The sequence below is a fragment of the Dunckerocampus dactyliophorus genome, chromosome 14 (genome assembly GCF_027744805.1).
Source record: "Dunckerocampus dactyliophorus isolate RoL2022-P2 chromosome 14, RoL_Ddac_1.1, whole genome shotgun sequence".
Lineage (NCBI taxonomy): Eukaryota > Metazoa > Chordata > Actinopteri > Syngnathiformes > Syngnathidae > Dunckerocampus > Dunckerocampus dactyliophorus.
In genome coordinates, this window is record NC_072832.1 from 6,461,735 (window position 1) to 6,480,613 (window position 18,879).

The window sequence follows — 18,879 nt, forward strand, 5'->3', positions numbered from 1 at the left end:
TTTAAAAAAATAAGCTTATGTTTTTGAAGGTCCAGCTCAAATCTTAAAAGGTTTTCAGGTCATCATTTAAACAAACCTTAAAAGATTTCACCAATTTACAGCTGGAACTGTCATTAGTCCACTTATTCACATCAAGAGAAAATAAGTAATGTCCCTAAACAACCACCAGGCGGCGTGCTTGTAGCGTTGCTCATTGAGTGAGACAGCATGTGGAAGTTCCCTTATTTTTCTTTCCGTCAGATTTAAAGGGGAAGCAATTTGGCCTCCGTCAGGAAACTTCCATAAGTACCTAACATGGCAGACAGACTCGGAGTGATGTAACTTCTTGCAAGGATGAATATTCCTTATAATAATAGCAAGAAAATAACATTTAACAGACAGCAGAGTGATTATGTAAAACCACTGTGAACATTCCACAGTTATTTAACGCCATGTGACACCACGCATTTAAATGATTCAAGACGCTTGGAAGACATTCACAGCTCTCCCCCCCCTTCTTTTTTCCCCCCATAAAGGTCTACTGCATTTATGGTGGCAGCAACAGCAGAGGTTAATCATGAATGTAACATGTCGGAGAAAGGAGAAGACACATTTAAAGTGCAGCAAAAGTGACACATCAGTTTGGAGTTGCACATTGTTGTTTCTCCTGAGGCTGGGGTAAACACATCTGGAAACACTGCATCAGTGAAAATTTAAGAGCTGTTCGCACAGGCAGGGCCGTGCCGACAGGAAGTGCAGGCCACCAGGAGGGTGTGGAGACCCTTTTTAAAGCAGCCCACCTAACAAAAATAACACAGTCCAACATGCATTTTTGCTAAATTACAATATGAGGTACTCCGCATCAGGAATCACAGTATTTTATGCTTTATGCACTACAGCAGGGGTGTCAAAAGTCTGGTCCAGGGGCCATTTGCAGCGTGCGACTCGTTTATTATTGGACCACAGCAAAGAACGTTTGTAACTTTAATAATGTTTGGAGTGCATGAGAAAGGGGAAATGGAAATGTAAAGCTCTCTTTAGACCACAGGGTCATTTGTTAATGAGCATGCTCACAACACAGCAACAGAACCAATGTGGTAGCCCGGACGTGTCCAAACGTTTTCTGTTGAGGGCCGTGCCACTTTTACTTTTTTTTGTTAACCGGTCGTTGTAGATATGCGAAGATGTATACTTAAAAAAACAGCCTGCATCTCAGTTTTGAGTTATTCTTGTACCATTTTTCTTGTAATATGTCTTTATTCTCATAATATTTTGACCTTATTATTGTAATAATATATATTATATAATCATATATATTTTCCCAAAATTGCAACTTTATTCTTTGTTTTGTTTGTTTCTCTCTTGCTAATATATATTATAGTCTTTAATATTTCAACTTTATGCAATTTTTTTCCTCTTAATATATTATTGCCCTAATATTTTTTATTTATTATTGTCAATTTACTGGTCTTTTGTCCATTTTTACTGTTGTTTTTAGTTTTGTTATATTTAATTTTTACAATGTGCCGAGGGCCAATAAATACCAATGGGTCAATGGCCGCACTTTGAACAACTCCTATTGGCACTGTTGTCGGCCAATAGCAGTAAGGAGCAAATGGATCAGCCAGCATTGAAAGCACTGGTGATTTGAGATGGTCAATGTTTCAAGAAATCCCGCTCATTCTGTTAAGTATTTGACAAAGTCTTAGAGCCGGCTCTTTGAAGTAAAGACTGAAGGTGGCTCTTTGAAGTGAGCTGTCATTTTTTTCTGGCTTTCTGTTAAAGACGCACGTGATTGGGCGAAATGTATGGTGCCGTATGTGTCGACACTCAGCAGAAGCAGGGGAAAGGGGTTACGCACACATCACAGTCGTGAGCACACAGAGAAGATGGAGGGAGATGACAGCGAGTGAAAGAAAGCTGCTACAGAATTAAGTGGAGTTAACTGAAAAGGTGAGGAAAATGAGCAACAGGAAACAAAAAGCTAAGGTGCGTGCTTCTGAATGCCAATCTTAACTATAAGACTAGCAAAAACTGATTCCTGGATTCTGCTTTGTGTTTTATTTGAGTGCAGATTGATTTGTTATCTCATGTTTTGTTGATGTTGTGTTTCATTGTGAATTTCAGAAAATTTACAAATAACAGATTGAACTTGTCTTGTGTAACCTTTCTTGTTCCATGTTGTGCATGTAAACACAGTCATATGAATGGTAATCATTTCATATCATTTAAAAACACGTAATTTGGTAACAAATCAAGAGTCAACTCTTTTTAGGTGCCGAGCTGTAACAATGTGCTTCTTTTAAGTGAGCCAAAATTCCCATCACAATGTGACAACTATAAAACTGGCACGTTCTTTTTTTAAATATACTCAAATGCTTTACACATCTTTGGCGGGCGGAGCTAAGTGGTGGCCTTGGCCACCCCACTGGCCATCTAGACATTTCAGGCATCAACTAATTGCCACCCCTATGTGAGTAATGGTCTCACCCTGGCCACCCCAATGAAAAATTTCTGGCTCCGCCAATGCACATCTTGACCTACATTAGATTGGTTTTAACGTGTTTAATAAAGAAAAGTAAAATAGAAAAATGGCTCCCGCATTTCAACCAAATTAAAAGTGCTGATTCTGTGCCTGGAGATAGGTGTTTTTTGTTTTTTGTTTTTTTACTCAGCTTTGCAGTAATTTGTATTTTTAAATTTACATTTAAAGTGGCAAATGTGCACAATATATTAATCTTAGATCGGGTGTAGCTAAAGCTATTTTCCAAGTAGACATAGCAAAATACAAGAATCATTCCTGTTGCTGGGAGTGCTTCCGGCTTCCTAGCATGCTTTGCGGTACTTGTTTTTGTAAAAAGTGGCTAAAATCACGTGTTTAGAGGTAACATAGTTAATTGTTATCCTCTACTAGTAGTAGTAGTTGCCTGTGTATGTGTTATTGTGTGTTAAACTGCTGTGTGATGGTTACAGCGTTTTTTTTCTTCCATGACACCGTGAGTCGAGTAATGACCTGCTGCAAGTTAGTCGTTTGGTTAAAACGTAATTCCTGACTCAATGCATGATGTGGCCAAGCCTCACCCTGACTGCACCGCCAGCATCACCCCTTGAGTTGAGTTTGAGACCCCTGGATTAAAACATTTGTCATTCCTATGCACCTCACTGCCACTAGGGCACATACTGTATGTCCATTGTGACTGCGATGATCGGCTGTGCAATTTTCTTTCTTTGTTTTGACTTTGCTTTATTATTAAATTATTTGGTGAATTTAAATGCAGGTTTTGTAGAGCTTTTTTGACTTTGCTTTATTATTAAATTATTTGGTGAATTTAAATGCAGGTTTTGTAGAGCTTGTTTTAATTTTTTGGGTATTCTTGTACATTACCCATAAAAGTACTTTTTTAATGCTACAAAATTGCATTGTACGTGTACTAAAAAGAAACATTCTCTTCAAAAGCAACCAGTGTGCATGCAGGGGAGGAGGAAAGAGGATATTCTGGCCCCGCCCCTCTGCAGATTTGACCATTGACTGCATGCGCAGACCCACACAAGCCGCTTCATCATACAGTTTGACGCTCCGTGGACGATTACTGGGCCGCGCACAGTGCTCCACGCATGCTGTGGTGAGTACCGCAAACACTATTTTAACGAGTGTCGTTGCTCTGTCGGCGCCACCGAGGACTGAGGGAAGGAAGTTGTCGCTCTAGATGAAGAGCTGTCATCTTCCTCCTCCTGGCAATCGTTGCAGCAGGGATTGTTTACTCCGCACTCCAAAGAAGTTCTGCTGCTGGACGCTCAGCGAGGCGTTGTTGTTGGCTGCAGGCCCAGGTTGGTCTGCCTTTTTTTTTCCATTTCGCCATTTCTTGTAAAAAATGACGCGTTTTCTCGCTAAAACTGGAGGAAAAGAGGCTGCAGTGTTTTCACATGCGGTCTTTGTTATTGTCACAGGCCTTAGCATAAGGACTGCTGCATGCATATTGATCTCAGATGGTGGAATGATCCGCATCATTAAGTGAGTCTATGTGCATCCTGTTTAGCGGAACAGACACTGCACTCACTCTTTTAGCCAGGCCAGTTCTGTAAACACAGAGCTTCTCCAGGAGAGGAATAGAGGAGTTTAGATGATGACTGATGCATTTAATTCCAAGTCAAGTGGTCTGCTACTGCTAAATCTATCTTGGTATACTGTAAAGGTATGCTTTTGCAGCCGCCACATAAGATTACTGTACATGTATGTAGCAATCTCATGCAAAATTGCTGCTTTAGAGCCCTAACAGAAGATCCAGTATATATTTGCCTTTTCCTTTTACACAGAACCTAGAAAATATGGTCAGTTCAGCACAACAGGGTGGGGAAAAAATGGCACAGACTCCTCACACAAAAAAGACGTCTAACCTGGCATGTACTGTATTTATTTGTGTATGCCTTTCACGCAGAACCACATATTGCAGGAACTGTGCGCTTTCACACAGCAACTTGATCCAGGCTTTCCCTTTTACACAGCAGCTGTCCTGCCTCTGTTATGACCCCTGGGCCTTTCATGCTGTCAATCAAATTCTTTCTATTGAGTCAACCTGGCTATTTTCCTCCTTCAGATGTAGTATCAAAGTTGTGACAGGGAATTTCGGGAAGCTTTGAAGTTGAAGCATTTTGCGTTGCTGTGTGTGAAAGGCACAGACCAATAAATGCTGGATTATTAGTTGAGTTTGTGGCATCTCTGGTTTATAACAGCTTCCCCTTGTCTGCGAAGACTTTGGAGTGTGCCTGTGAAATTGTTTTTGTCCATTTGTGAGGGCAGAGGTGTGACCTGCTGTAATTCTTCCACACCAAACTCCACCAAGCATGCCTTTGTGGGCCTTGATTGGTGCACTGGGAACAGAAAAGGGTAAAGCCCATAGTGTTCCACAAATTTGGAAGCATACAGTTGTCTAATATGTCTTGCTAAATGAATAATCATTTTAATTCTTTGTTGTTCATCAAATGAATAATGAAGGACGACTAAGGGCAGCCATTTAATTAATTGATTTGGCTGGTGAGTGTTGATCAGATATTTGCTGTTCCTGTTCCTGTTCATTTGTTGTTTTGGTGCAACTTCTGTTGATGAACATTACGGAGGAGCACATGTGCAATACGCACACACAGCTATTTACAAGTCTCTGGATGCTGCCAGAGCATCCATCATGTCTTTCAACAAAGCGTGAAAAGCAGCAGGGTTTGTGGTATTTGTGCAGAGCGTAGCTTCTCTGTGTCTTGTCATCCGTGAGTTTGTGACACAACTGGTTTGAGGTCATCGCAACTTTTGAGTTCCAGGAATTCCTCACTGAAGTAGCCACCGGTTGCCTTTTTGGACCGAATCAGCTCTGGATTGATTCAGTCTGACCTTCTCATAGAGCTGCTTGTTGCTTTCCAGTGACTGTGGAGCAAACTGCTTTGGCTTGCGGCTCTGAAAGGGAAAAAAAGCCAAAGTTAATAAATGCCCGCAATTTTTTTTTCTATCTTTTTGGCTGGTGACATCAACAACACATGACTCAGTTGTTGCAGTGTTGCATGCACAGATATGGTGATTTATTTAGAGATATTCCAGTGTCACATGCTTCACACGAGGAGACTGAAGAGAGAATATATACAGTACAGTTTGGCCGGAAATTAGTCACACTACAGCCAAATTTTGAGTTCAAGTGGATTTTTTTATTTGTTCATATCTTTATAAATGTCACGTTATAGTATTTTTCAACAATTTTAAAGTGTCAGACGTGCCGCAATAGTGTATTGGATGCTTGTTGTCCAGGGTTTAGCCTTGATGCTGGAATTTGTATTGATTGTTTTGGTAAGTCCTACTGGGAACATGTCGTTTGTGAGTTTGCAGCTTTAATGCTAATGGGCTGTGTTTGTCCACACCCGTCACCGACAAAGTGTGTGTCTCTCTAAAAAGCGCTACTGTGCACTTTTATTTACTTTTTACATATACACTGTAACTCTGCACTTGTCCAACGTAACAGATGCCTTAAATCACATAAAACGGAACACTTGGGAGTGCGACAGGAGGACACGCGGTCAGAGGGGGTATCATGTTCACGAGGAAGGGTTACTTCATGGAACTCCAAAAGCAAGCATTTGAGCGCCTCTTCTCCCATCAGTGGAGCAAACAAGTGAGGGAGATGGTATATTTTTCTCAGATTAAAGTGCTCATAAACTCCATAAGCTCAAGGGACACACATTACTTTATCATACAGTTGTATGCTATAGGGTTGTGGAGTCATGACAGCGTGACGTGTTGCGTCATAAAGCGCTGTTTTGTTTGCCGTAATAAGTTGTCTAGGACACGTGTGGGATTGCAACAGTTCAAATAAATAAATCATCTTTAAAAAGCCATTTTTTGAATGAAAGGGGACATCTAAGCATGAAATGACACTAGAAAGAAACAAAAGACGGGAAAGTAAACCTAATAGTGGCTGAAGATTTACATGTTTATGTTTATTTACATGTTTAAGTGTTTATGGTCTTCTCTTTATGATGTTCTCCGAAGGTAAAAGAATCGGGGTGTATCAGTGTGACTCACATTGTGCTTGTGATGCATCTGGAGAAAGATCATGTGACGCAACGCTATGATGCATTCCACGCGAGGAATGTCCAAGAAGCGGTCAAGCATGTTAAGCGCCAACATTCCTACGGAAACGTGTTTTTTGTTTCTGTCTTCTTCCATGCTTGAAATGATTCCTGCATTCGTGTCCGGTGCAGCCGCAAGTAGCGCATCAATATTTCAAGCATGAATCTATCTCACTTTGCCGTCTTTGCACCAGCCTTGTCTGCCTTCTGGGGCCTGGGGAAATGCTGATGTCAGCATCCACGGAAAGCATCTGATCGAATGAATGTTTGGAAAATGTGCTGTTCTGTCTACACAATATAAAGCTAGAGTGGAACGTCTTAAAGCAGACGCTCCGAAAGTGGTAGAATTTGGAGTTCCGCAGACATTTTCTGGACAACATGCTTTGAAAGTTAAACAAAACCTAATGTTATAATTGTTCTTTGGCCTTTTTTTTGGTAATAATGCTACCTCAGGAGAGTACCAGTGAGAGGGGAAAGTGTGGTGATAACTCACTCTGTATTTAGTGAGATCATGATATTCGTCAATAATGTAGTTAGTCAGGGCTGCAGAGTTGCTGATGAGGAGAAATCATGACGGAATCCCCCGCCCCAAGAAACTGAAACTAGTGGACATAAAAATGACACCTCTGCATGTACAACCACAGGCTTGCAGGCTCTTTTTATTACGATAATAGCTGCGGTGGTGTGTTTGCATGGAACTGTTCTGATGTGTCACTAATGTTGTGTGTTTCCATGTGCACTGTGATAAAAATGTTAACAGTGGTGTCCGGACCGTGCGGACCGCGGGCCGTTTTTGGCCACCAGCTATTTTTTTTATTGGCCTTTGGTGTATTGTAAAAATAAAATTAATCAATTATTAACTCATTTAATCCCAGCCATTTTTCTAAAGACAACCTTTTCAGTACTGGCCATTTTAGACGATTTTGACTGATTTTTCAAGGCACACAGAATATTGTGTTCTATGGCTATATAAACATGGAACCTACCAAAAGAAAGATTAGAAAGATTTCATCAAAAAAAAAGTTTGCTTCTACCTTTTTCCGTTCTTTAGCAATCAGCAATAGAACATAGGTGAGTTATAGGGAAATATCAGTTCCCGACTAGAAAAGGGAGAAAACCAGCTTTTTCTGATACATTTCAAGCATAACTTTCACTTTGACACAAATATGTAAACATGTTGTTTTACATGAACATTTATTTACAAATATAACACCATGAACTATTTACAGTGTTCACATTTGGAACTGAACCATGTGTGTGCACGCGTGTGTGCATGCATTAAAATTTCCCTGCATTGTGTAACCGTCTGCACGTTACACTCCTGCACGCTCTCTCACATCCTCCTTCCTGTCATGTGTGATTCTTCCATTCACACGATCCCTGCCAAGCGCTTATCAAATGCACTACTGCCACCTTTAGCTGTTTTTATGACTTAAAAGTGCTCTGAAGTGAAAATGCATTAGTAGCGAGTTGCGTCATCACCTCTTTTTGCCTCTCGTACAAAAACCCCCCGTAAAAGACGCATAAATACGTTGTTGGGATGGGGGGTTTGCGTTTATAAAAAGTCTTTGGTATTGAATGAGGTTATGCCATGGATTATTACATACTACGCTAATTTGCTTTGTCACCTGGAACCAAAGCTAAAATGTTTTGTTCAGCTATCTTAGCAGTTCTTGACCTATTTTGGATTGGTTTTAGCTAGGAGTGTCCCAATACAACCTTTTCACTTTTGATACGCTACCATTATCGGGCAATACCGATGTCATTGTTTTCACATTGTATCGATATCATATTATAGTGCAGAATGTTAGCCTTGATTAATTGATACTTTTTGAACAATAGTGGAACAATAGTCAGCAGCAGTAGGTGTGCTTAAAAACTCACTCTGTGGATGTTTTGGACGATGCTGGTTGTTTGCTGGGCCAGTGGTTTGTTTTTCCTCGCCGTGGTCTTCGGAGGATGCTCATGCTGTTTTTTGTGGCGCTGCTTCGGAAGTGTGATGGGGTTGGTTGTTTTGAACTTCCCCGGATCTTCGCACCTGCCTGCGTCGTCTTTTTTTGGACTCCGACATTGCTCCAGTTCCGTTGTTAGCATGTTAGCACATGCTTTCGTTGGCTCTATTCGATGGCTCTATTCAGGTGCTGCTGGGTGTAAGTGCGGGAGCAGAGTCTGGAATGGACTGCTTGTGTCGGAGTGCTAGTTTTAGCATCTTTAACTCTCAGGAGTCCACAACCTCGTATCTGCACAGGTGGCGTAAGATGACGACAGAGACGCTCCCTTTGAACTTGCCGTGAAAGTGCAGACTGCCTATGATGCTTCAAATGATAACAATTGGTGAAGTGAAACCAGATTTATGATCAGTATTGATCAATTATGTTCAATAATGTTGATGATTTTGTGCCGTCATTTGTAACACTACATTCCTATTGGTGGAAAAAAGTTCGTCGTCAATCCATCAAAGCATCTGCACGTGAGGTTGTACTGAAAAAAAGGAACACGTTTTTAAGGTGAGCTATAAAGGTAAACACAACAATACAGAAGAACCTTGGTTTTCATCATCCATTCCAAAAGGTCAGCCGAAAACCTAAACGTACGAAAACCAAGGCATTTTTTCCCATTGGAAATGATGCATATCCATTTTACGACAGAGTATTAGGTTCACGTTGGGAAAAAAAAGAGAGATTTTGAGAATAAAGTTGTAAATTTTACGAGAAAGAAAGTTGTAACATTACGAGAATAAAGTTGTTAATTTATGAGAATGAAGTTGTAATATTAGGTGTTGTCGTGTCATACGTGTCGGGGAAAATAGAGCATAGCTCTTCAGAAAGGAAACTTGAAAAATCTATAAAAATGTGAATTTTTTACTAATTTAACGTTCGCTTTCACAAAAACGAACAACGTAGAACATAATTACAAACAATATAGAACAAATTTAAAGCAAACTTGAAAAATCATGTCAGTGACCCTTGAAGTGCAATATTGTACGAAAACAGAGGCCATGTATGAAAACCTAGACAACATTTTTGATGAAAACCAAATTATTAGAAAATTGAGACACCCGCATACACACAAACACACACAATGTGGACACCCCAAGTGTTTTACTAGCAATAATAATAATAGTGTCTTTAGTTTCATGCAACACAAATGCAGAACCTGAGTGCAAAGCCTCTTGACTTTGGAGCTAAATTCCCATTTGATGTTTATTCAGACCAGGCTCCGTGCTGATTTATCATTTATGTACGCCGCATTAGCCTCTCGCAATGGCCCCTACACGCTGCATCGGCCCCAGTTGTTGTTAGAAGACCAGTGCACCAGCTCGAACAGGTTTGTTTTATACCCCTCAGTGGAGCCTAAAGAACGACCAAAGAACACACACCGCTTGTGTGTGTCTTCAGCGCAGATACATAACATGCAAAAAAAAAAAAAAAAAAAAGCAGGAAGTGTGATGCTGAGAGAACAGGAAGTGGCCGCTGTGAAGCTACACTAGCCTTCTCTCCTCCATGGCAGGGATTCTGCGGAATATGCTAGAACCAGTTTTAGTTCATTCACTCATCTAGATGCATTAGGTTCACCTGCACAATATCCATCCGTCCATTTTCTATTCCGTTTGTCCTCATTAAGGTCGCGGGTATGCTGGAGCCTATCTCAGCTCTTTTCGGGCGAGAGGCGGGGTACACCCTGGACTGGCCGCCTGCACAAAATAATATGACTAAATAAATATGTGGTTGTGGCACCAGGATGTTTTTTTATTATGACCAACATCAGTCCCCATGTGTCCAGTTATGGTCAGGTTCCAACAATATTCATGAAAATGTTAAATCATCAAATTATTGAATTTAACGGGACATGTCATTGACCATATATGGTGATGGCAACCATTGCACATACTGTATATGAATGGCTTTAAGAAGAAGGGGCATGGTTAGGATGAAATGAGCCTGTCAGTGTGCTGCTGGGGAAGTGGAAAAAGAAGAAGTGGCGTTTGCCGCATGTGAAGCTCGCTGTGTTAGAGTTTACAGGAAGTTCTAGTCTTTTTTTTTCTTTTTTTTTTACATTCTAGCAACCGCTCATCTTCTGCTTTTTTTTTTTTAGCTGCGTGTTTGCTGCTGCTCACATTTTATGAGGACGGAACTGAGGTGGTGCTTCTACATTCTTCTATGGACGCAGAGTGAGTAAGTAGAATTCATTTGTCTTTAAATGGACGTCTCTTGTGGCGGAGTCATGGACGGATTATGGTTAAAAGATGCTATCTTCTTTGACCTTAATGCACATTTTGAACTCATGTGTTTAGAAGCGCACCGCCGCCTCGGTGAGGTCAAAACATTCACAGTTTAAGTATATTTTGTCGAAATACGAACCACAAATTGGGCAATTTAACACTTTTGGTTGTTCAAATTTGATATAATGTGATTGTGTTATGTATTTTAACAGTTATGGTTGTTCAAATTTGATATAATTTGATTGCGTATGTGTAAGCCTGCCAGATCACTGAGACACGCACCAAAATATATATTTATATATATATTTGATTTTGTAAGCACTTTGAAATCTGGGATGTGATGTGCACTGTCAATAACAGACATTACTATTATTGTTATGATAATTATTATAGAAATAGGTAGAATCAAATATAATCTTAGACGTTTCTTGTAATTGTAATACGCCACGCAGTAGAGTGCTGCAAAATAAGGTTAGCAGCTCTGTGAGATGGATAGCCTAATAATAAAAAATAGAAAATAATATAGATAAATATACATAATCATAGCAAAAAAACCTAAGCGATTAAATAATTTAAAATATTATTAGTATTATTATTATTGCCACACTGTGGTCTAGTGGTTAGCATATTGGCCGCACAGTCACAGTCTGGAGATTGGGAAGACCTGGGTTCGATTCTCCCTCCGGGTACTCCGGTTTCCTCCCACATTCCAAAAACATGCATGTGAGGTTAATTGGAGACTCTAGATCACATGTGTCAAACTCGTGCCCTGGAGGGCCGAGATGCTGCAGGTTTTCTCTCCAACCAGTTTCTTCAGCAGGTGATTTAATTGATGAGCTCCTTCCCTCAAACTGAAGGTGTTGATCATTAAAATCACCTGCTTTAGTGACTGGCTGGAAAGAAAACCTGCAGTGTCTCGGCCCTCCATGGCACGAGTTTGACACCCCTGCTCTAAATTGTCCATAGGTATGAATGTGAGTGTGAATGGTTGTTTGTCTATATGTGTCTTGCGATTGGCTGGCGACCAGTCCAGGGTGTACCCTACCTGTCTCCCGAAGTCAGCTGGGATAGGCTCCAGCATGCCCCCGCGACCCTAATGAGGAGATGTGGCATAGAAAATGGATGGATGGATGGAGGATTATTATTATTATGCAGAAAAATTAACCAATATTGTAGAGGTGGCTGCACACTACTTAAATATTAAACACAATCATTAAAATGATTTTTACATGTACATTTTGGCAATGACCATATTGTGTTTTGTTTGGTTTGTTCTTCAAGTCAAAATGTGCACACTTATGTTGTTGTAGCGTAGTTGATTGTTGTTGTAGTTGATCTTCTTCCTATTAGTACTGAATTACTCTTATTGGGGAGGAACTAAAATGGAAAAGCATTAGTGGAATCTCCATGCTTTTAGGATTAATTAAAGACTTTCTTTTACACACATTCATCAATGGAATGTTATTAAAAAAAAATCTTTTTGCTGTTGGATTCAGCGAGAGGTCAAATTACACTGCTGAATAAAAGCAGAGAGCACATCTGGTAATGTGTGTGTGTGTGTGTGTGTGTGTGTCATGCATATGCAGCACAGGATGTTAGCTTAGCCACTCAGCACACTTCTTGCACCGCCAACACATTTGAGGATACATTTCGGACAAAGTGACATTTTTTGCTTTGCTTCCATTCTTTTTGCTGCTATTATCTTTACAAGCTGAGTGTTTTTTAATCATACCTGAGGATTGTAAGGCATTCCTACCTGGAGATTTTGTAAGCAACTTGTTGCAGTCTGGTTTATCTAATAAGCTAGGCAGCGACCATCGAGGTATTGAACCTAGGTTTTGTGTAACGAGTACATATTTATCAGTGACCATTTGTGTATTCACCACAAAAACATTCAAATAAATTAGACATAACAGCAAGAGGGGGAGCCTCAAGGAAAAATGTTTCCTTGTGCTGCTTTAAGTCAGTTTGAGTGTTGGTGTCATGTCTGCTAACCTGGAGAGTATTCTTCAAAGCAGGTGGAGTTTGGCAACAAGTGAAGACAGTGGAGAGACACAGATCACGCTGCAGACGTTAGAAGGAAACAATTCGACCTTTTGTTATTTGCTCTGGACACATGCGCGCACACACACACACACACACACACACACACACAATGGCTGCGCTGTGTCCACAGCTGATCACAGTGTGCGACATCAACGGGCACTAATGTCAGCTTGCATCATGTGACGTTAACATATACACTGGCATTGTTGAGCTTGGTAGCGGACCGCTTTCAATGTTCATGAATAGTTAGTTTGCCTCATAGAGCTGTAATAGGAATGTGCATTTTAACATCCAGTCTGTTCATTGAGGGACGTTGTGAGAGCGTCAAACCAAGCATCCACTTCCTGCCGCATGTCCTCACACGTGCACTTTCGTCACCGCTGCAGGAAACCGGCCCAGTTGCTGCATCCACTCTGATTAAAAGTGGTGAATGTAGCTGTCCAAAGCATTTGCAAGATGCTCAGTTAGTTTAGTTTGGTGTCTTGTCCCCTGTGAGCCCTCGTAGTTTAACATTAGACATCTGTCACATGATCAGCTGTCATGGTTCAAGCAAGGACGACAATGTCGAGGAACGACCTGGCTAAGTAGTGGGAAAAAACAGAGTGTAAATGTGGAAAAGAGATCACTTAGATAGAAGATGAATTTACATGCAAAGAAAGCGAAAGAGGCCTCAACATGACTGTTGCCCTAAACTGCACTTCCTGTTTATCAGCAGCATACAGGAAGTCACTATTAATATGGTGACAGTTTTTCGGGCGCGGTTATTGTTCAGATTGCTGTTAAATCTGTCAAAGGTGCTTGCAAGGTTCTCCAGATGACAACACGTCTGTTGCTATGACAATGGGGGAACAAAATGAGCAGGCACCGAAGCGTGTGGAATGCAGCTTTACATTTAGCACTGCATCTGTTTTATAATCAATTCAATACAGTCTGACGGCACGGGAATTATATACTCGTTGAAGTCCAAAACCACCTAATAGAGCATAGAAAGTGAGCAATAAATGGTGGGAGCTTAGCAGCTAGCTTAAGAGAAACATAAGAAAAATGTGCAATGGATGATGTTCCACTCCAGTCCTGTAGGTGGCATAAGTGTGCACTACTAAGTGGTTGACAGCGGCCAAACAACTGCTGGACCTTCTAGAATCTGAACTATCACAATTCTGGATCCTGTTGGCCTTGCCACACCCCTCAACAAACATTTGTGGAAATTGGAAAAAGTGTTTTTTGTTCAGGAAAAAAAATAAAACAAAACAACAAAACTTTAAACATTAGAAGAAGCAACACAATAATCCAGTGATTGTGATCCCAGACTGCATTCAAAATTAATTCATGGTTAACATAGTTGAAGTAGGCCTGTCAGGTTTAAAAACTTTTTTTTCTTTATTTTTATCAAGTTGCTACACCTTGCTAAAGGATTGGATTACACCCGACGCTTTAAAAGCATTTATCTATGGAAGGCGAAGAGAAAATATTTGGTACCAATTCTCTGTCGCCCAATCAGTGGACTGCATTGCGTCTAGCTCCGCCCCTTGTGTACCCTCCTACTTTGTGTTTAGCAACATAACAAAAAGACACCCAACCAATTCGTGTTGTGTCCATTCTTTGTCCACCAGGGTGCGGCATCCAGTGCAGACAGTGTAAAGTGGAGCAAGGAAGATGCCAGTTCCGCCTCCACCTCCTCCCCCTGGGGCACCCCCGCCTCCCACCTTTGCCATTGTAAGTCATTCAACAGGACACTTATCATATAAGAGCAAGGTTTCTTGTACTATACATTAATGTGTGTGTGTGTGTCGCTGTTTTAGGCTAACACAGAGAAGCCGAGCCGTGGAGAACAGAAAGGAAGGAATGCTCTGTTGTCAGACATTTGTAAAGGCACCAAACTTAAGAAGGCTGTCACCAATGACCGCAGTGGACCAATACTGGACAGTAAGACACTCCTATTCTCCGCACAGGCTAGCAGAAATGTCAAGATGAAAATGAAGCATAACTAATTTCTTGTTTGTGTCTCAGAGCCCAAAGGAGGAGGAGGAGGAGGTGGAGGAGGAGGTGGAGGAGGAGGAGGGGGTGGAGGCTTTGGTGGTGGAGCTCCTGGTGGTTTAGGAGGCCTCTTTGTAGGAGGGATGCCAAAACTGCGCTCTGCAGCCAACAGAGACTCCAGTGGTAAAAGTAACACAAATCATGAAAACAGTAACATCAGAGTTAATTTTACATTCTCTCCTCCAGACTCGGGACCCCCCAGAGGACCGGCTCTCACCCCAAGTCGCTACAGCGGCCCCACCCCCTTCAGCAGCGGTGGGATCTCCAGTGGTCCTCCGAAATTCCCAGGAGCGTCTTCAGTGATCCGCGGCGGTGTTCCTGACCTTCCCAAGAACCGTGCAAATCTCTCATCAAGGCAAGACACTCAAGGAGGTCCCCCACCCATACCCAACACGCCTCGACCCAACCAGAACTTCAGCCCCCGTGGGGGCCCATCACCACCTTCCCTCCCTGCGGGACCCAGATCCAGCCCTGCATCTGGGCCAACACCTCCCAGTCTTCCCCCAGGGCGGCACGGTCCTCTCCCTCAGCCGCCAGGGGTGCCGAGGCCCGGCTTCTCCACGCCACCTGGCCCGCCATCCTCAAACAGCAGCAGACCACCTTTACCACCAGCTCCAGGGAGCCGGCCCCCGCTTCCTGATGACCGACCTCCTCCGCCGCCGGCTCCAGTTGGGGCTCACCGGCCGTCCATGCCTCGTGACCTGCCCCCTCCGCCTCCTCCCGCCATCAACTGCAAACCTCCCTCGTCTGTTTCCTCTCGCTCTTTTGGGGGAGCACCGCCTCTTCCGCCCGGGCGACCCGGACCTCCTCCTTTGCCACCCACACCAGCCGTGGGGGACGACCACAGCACGCCTCGACTACCCCAAAGAAACACCTCACTCAACAGGTACTACTTTGAAATAAGACAGTGGCATCCAAAGTCCGGCCCAGTGGTCATTTGCAGCTCATTTTTTGTTGCCGTGCGTCTTATTTGTCATATGATGTCTACTAATGGACGTAAGTTTATGATGTGGGTAACGTGCGATCGACATAATGTGCACCACCCCGATTTAGATAATCAGAAAATGTTTTAATAAAATGTTTTATTACATGTATTACCTTCTATTTTCTAAGTGGTCAACAGTATTGCGCTATCGTTCATATAGTGTATTTGTACCTACTATATATGTCACATGTAGGAATGTTAGCATCATGTTACTTGTAAACATTAGTTTATGATGTTGTCCTATCACCAGCAGTTTCGGCTCTTCACCACATGTTCGCACAGGACCCCTCCCTCCCCCGCCCAACGAGAGGCCGCCAGCCTTTGGAAGAAACCAAAGTTCAACACGAACAGGTTTGCATCGTCACTATAACACACTGAAGTAAATACATAAGTTAATATCATTATCGCTATAGTGTCCATTTACTTTCGCCTCCACAGGGCCTCTTCCTCCACCACCCCCTACAGGCCGTAATGTGGGCGGTGGCAGCGTGAGGTCATCGCCGGGGCATTCTCCTATTGGACGGCCGGGGTCGGATTCTCCTCGTGGCGGCCCCGGTAGTAGACCCCCTCTGCCTCCGGATAGACCTGGGGCCGGAGGGGCACCTCCTCCGCCACCGCCGCTCATGGGCAACGGCTTCCAAAACTCCCACCACAACCAGATGCATGGTGAGTGCTGCACACTGGATTAATTTGCTAATAATTGGACAATAGGGAATTAGCACACAGATATTGGGATATCTGATCCACTGATGCCACACTCGCTCTTTTTTCCCAGATGATTGGGAGGTTCGCTTCACTTTCCACCCGGTGTCAGACCTGCCGCCCCCTGAGCCCTACCAGCCCTTCCACAAGACCTACCCCAGCAAGATCAGCAAGATGGATGGCAGAGGTCAGCCAGCATCTGCATGCATCTTCACGTTCACACAGTGCCACCTACTGGTAGAAAAAAAGGTCACACTGAAAAGAAAACCATATGACAATGAAGTGTAGTTTGTATTTTAGAGAAAAGTTGTAATCTTACTTCAACAAAGTTCTTTGTTTGTCTAGCACACAGGTGTCCCAGTTTTTGAAGGCCGCATACAGAAAAATTAAGGGTCCAGGGTCACCACTTTTGATACATTTTGTGCACTAAAGATGCTAAAACCAATCCAATATACAGTAGGTCAGTATAGGCCAGACTGTTATCCACATCTTAGCTTTGTGTTATAGAGGACAGAGCAAACAGTTATTAGTGTATAGTAGGTTCCCTCTATTCACAGGGGTTTTATTTTATTACAGGGAAATTATTTTTTAAAAATAACAAATCCACAAATATGCACGGCTGCAAATTCTAAATCCTGAATAGGCGGTGAGCCATTGTAATACTTAATAATATATCTTATTAATACATTCAAAATTCGAAAATGGCACCCAGGCCGCACTTTGGAGAGCCCTGGTCTAGCTAGTTCTAAAATTATTATATAACCGTATTATTATTATGATTATTATTGTTATTGTTGTTATATACCTTCTTGTTTTCATAACGTTGACTTTTTACTTGTATGATTAAGACTGTATATAATTTTTTTTCAGTGTGACCCAAATAATTTTGACAATTTAAAGTGCTTCATTGAAGTAAAAGAAAATAAAGTAAATTGTTTTGCTGAGCAACAGAAGGAGAAGCAGTTGTGTTGGACCGCTGGAGACGCTAAACCCAAACCAAAGTAGTAGTTCAGTTTGTTAAACCTGTTTTTATTTCATTTTTTTGCAGGTTCGGGTAGAAAGGAAAGAGGCGCTCCTCCTCTTCCTCCTATACCCAGGTGAAGAAGAGGGGCAAAATGCAAAAAAATATGCAAAGTGGACCTGGAGGACAGACGACAACAGTGTTAAGAGGAAAAAAACGAGCTAGGGAAAATGTTTTCTCAAATCGGTTTGGAAGGGTTTTATCCACAAATCTGAAAAATGTTCCACTCTCTACTATCACAGGATTTCACCTCATGCTTGCCTAATTTTATATATATATATATATATATATATTTATATATATATATATATATATATATATATATATATATATATATATATATATATATATATATATATATATATATATATATACACACACACACACACACACACACACACACAGTATATTACACACAGTATATATGAAGCCATTAGTTAACACAAAACCAATCAGTGTCTATATTGAGTTAGTTACTAGGAGTTGAGTTAGTTGTGACACACATGCAGTCAATCCGCTTCCTCAGGGGATTTGTTTTGTCCTTTTAAGGGTTCAAATGTCAAAAGTAGGAGAACCCTGTTCTTTGTTCATATTGTGCCTTTTCTATTGTGATACCAGGCTGCTTTAACACGTCGAAGGAGATCGCCAGGGATGCCCTTTGTGCCTTAAATAAAATAATATATGTAAGATTTGCTCGTAAAGCAGGGGTCATATGTCAAATTGAGTATATTGTGCATAAAAGTGTCATAAAAGACAATTAAAGGTGGCCCTACTATTGCTGCATCGGGGGAATGCAATGTTGAATTAACCAAAGCCAGCTAGTGTGTGCCTTCACAGTATGTTTACTTGTGTGTGTTTCTGTTGGCACCACTGAATGGTACTTTTCATTTGATTGTCTCATGTAATGAGAGGAGAGCACACCTTTAATTCATGTCCATGTGTCGGATGAATGCATGGATGTTAGTAATTGCACACTGCTGCAACAGCACTGATACTTGTTTTTGCTGGTTTGTTAGTAACAAACGCCTTGTTGTAACATGAAGGGTGTACGTGTGTCTGTATGGTTTCAAGTCTTAAAAATGGTTTGTGCAGTATTAACTGTGCAGTATTATGTTGGTTTTTTTTTGCTATTTTGTATACATGTGTTAATAATACCAGTGGGTCAGACGTTGTTTTCTAAGACAATCAAAGTAAAGCAAACAAAGTGACATCAGAAAAATAAAATTATTTGACAAGTTTGTGCTCCACTTTGGCTGATATGTATGGAAAACAAACTCTTAT

The 18,879-nt window shown here is 41.6% G+C and overlaps 1 protein-coding gene across 7 annotated transcripts; it reads left to right on the top strand.

The window, feature by feature from the left end:
• The first annotated feature begins 1,418 nt into the window (after positions 1 to 1,418).
• Positions 1,419 to 18,833, top strand: wipf1b (WAS/WASL interacting protein family, member 1b). Of its 7 annotated transcripts, XM_054799202.1 has the most exons (12): positions 2,939 to 3,090; positions 3,437 to 3,602; positions 3,687 to 3,807; positions 10,681 to 10,760; positions 14,467 to 14,569; positions 14,656 to 14,779; positions 14,864 to 15,013; positions 15,077 to 15,776; positions 16,126 to 16,226; positions 16,314 to 16,541; positions 16,651 to 16,764; positions 17,626 to 18,833. In XM_054799202.1, exons 5-12 carry the CDS (start codon positions 14,510 to 14,512, stop codon positions 17,676 to 17,678), a joined length of 1,530 nt encoding a protein of 509 aa, XP_054655177.1. In that variant the 5' UTR covers positions 2,939 to 3,090; positions 3,437 to 3,602; positions 3,687 to 3,807; positions 10,681 to 10,760; positions 14,467 to 14,509; the 3' UTR covers positions 17,679 to 18,833. The 7 variants fall into 7 exon arrangements, with proteins under 7 accessions (XP_054655176.1, XP_054655177.1, XP_054655175.1 ...); XM_054799201.1 differs by lacking the exon at positions 2,939 to 3,090 and adding an exon at positions 1,419 to 1,932 and having other exon boundaries at positions 3,437 to 3,807; XM_054799200.1 differs by having other exon boundaries at positions 3,437 to 3,807.
• Positions 18,834 to 18,879: the final 46 nt, after the last annotated feature.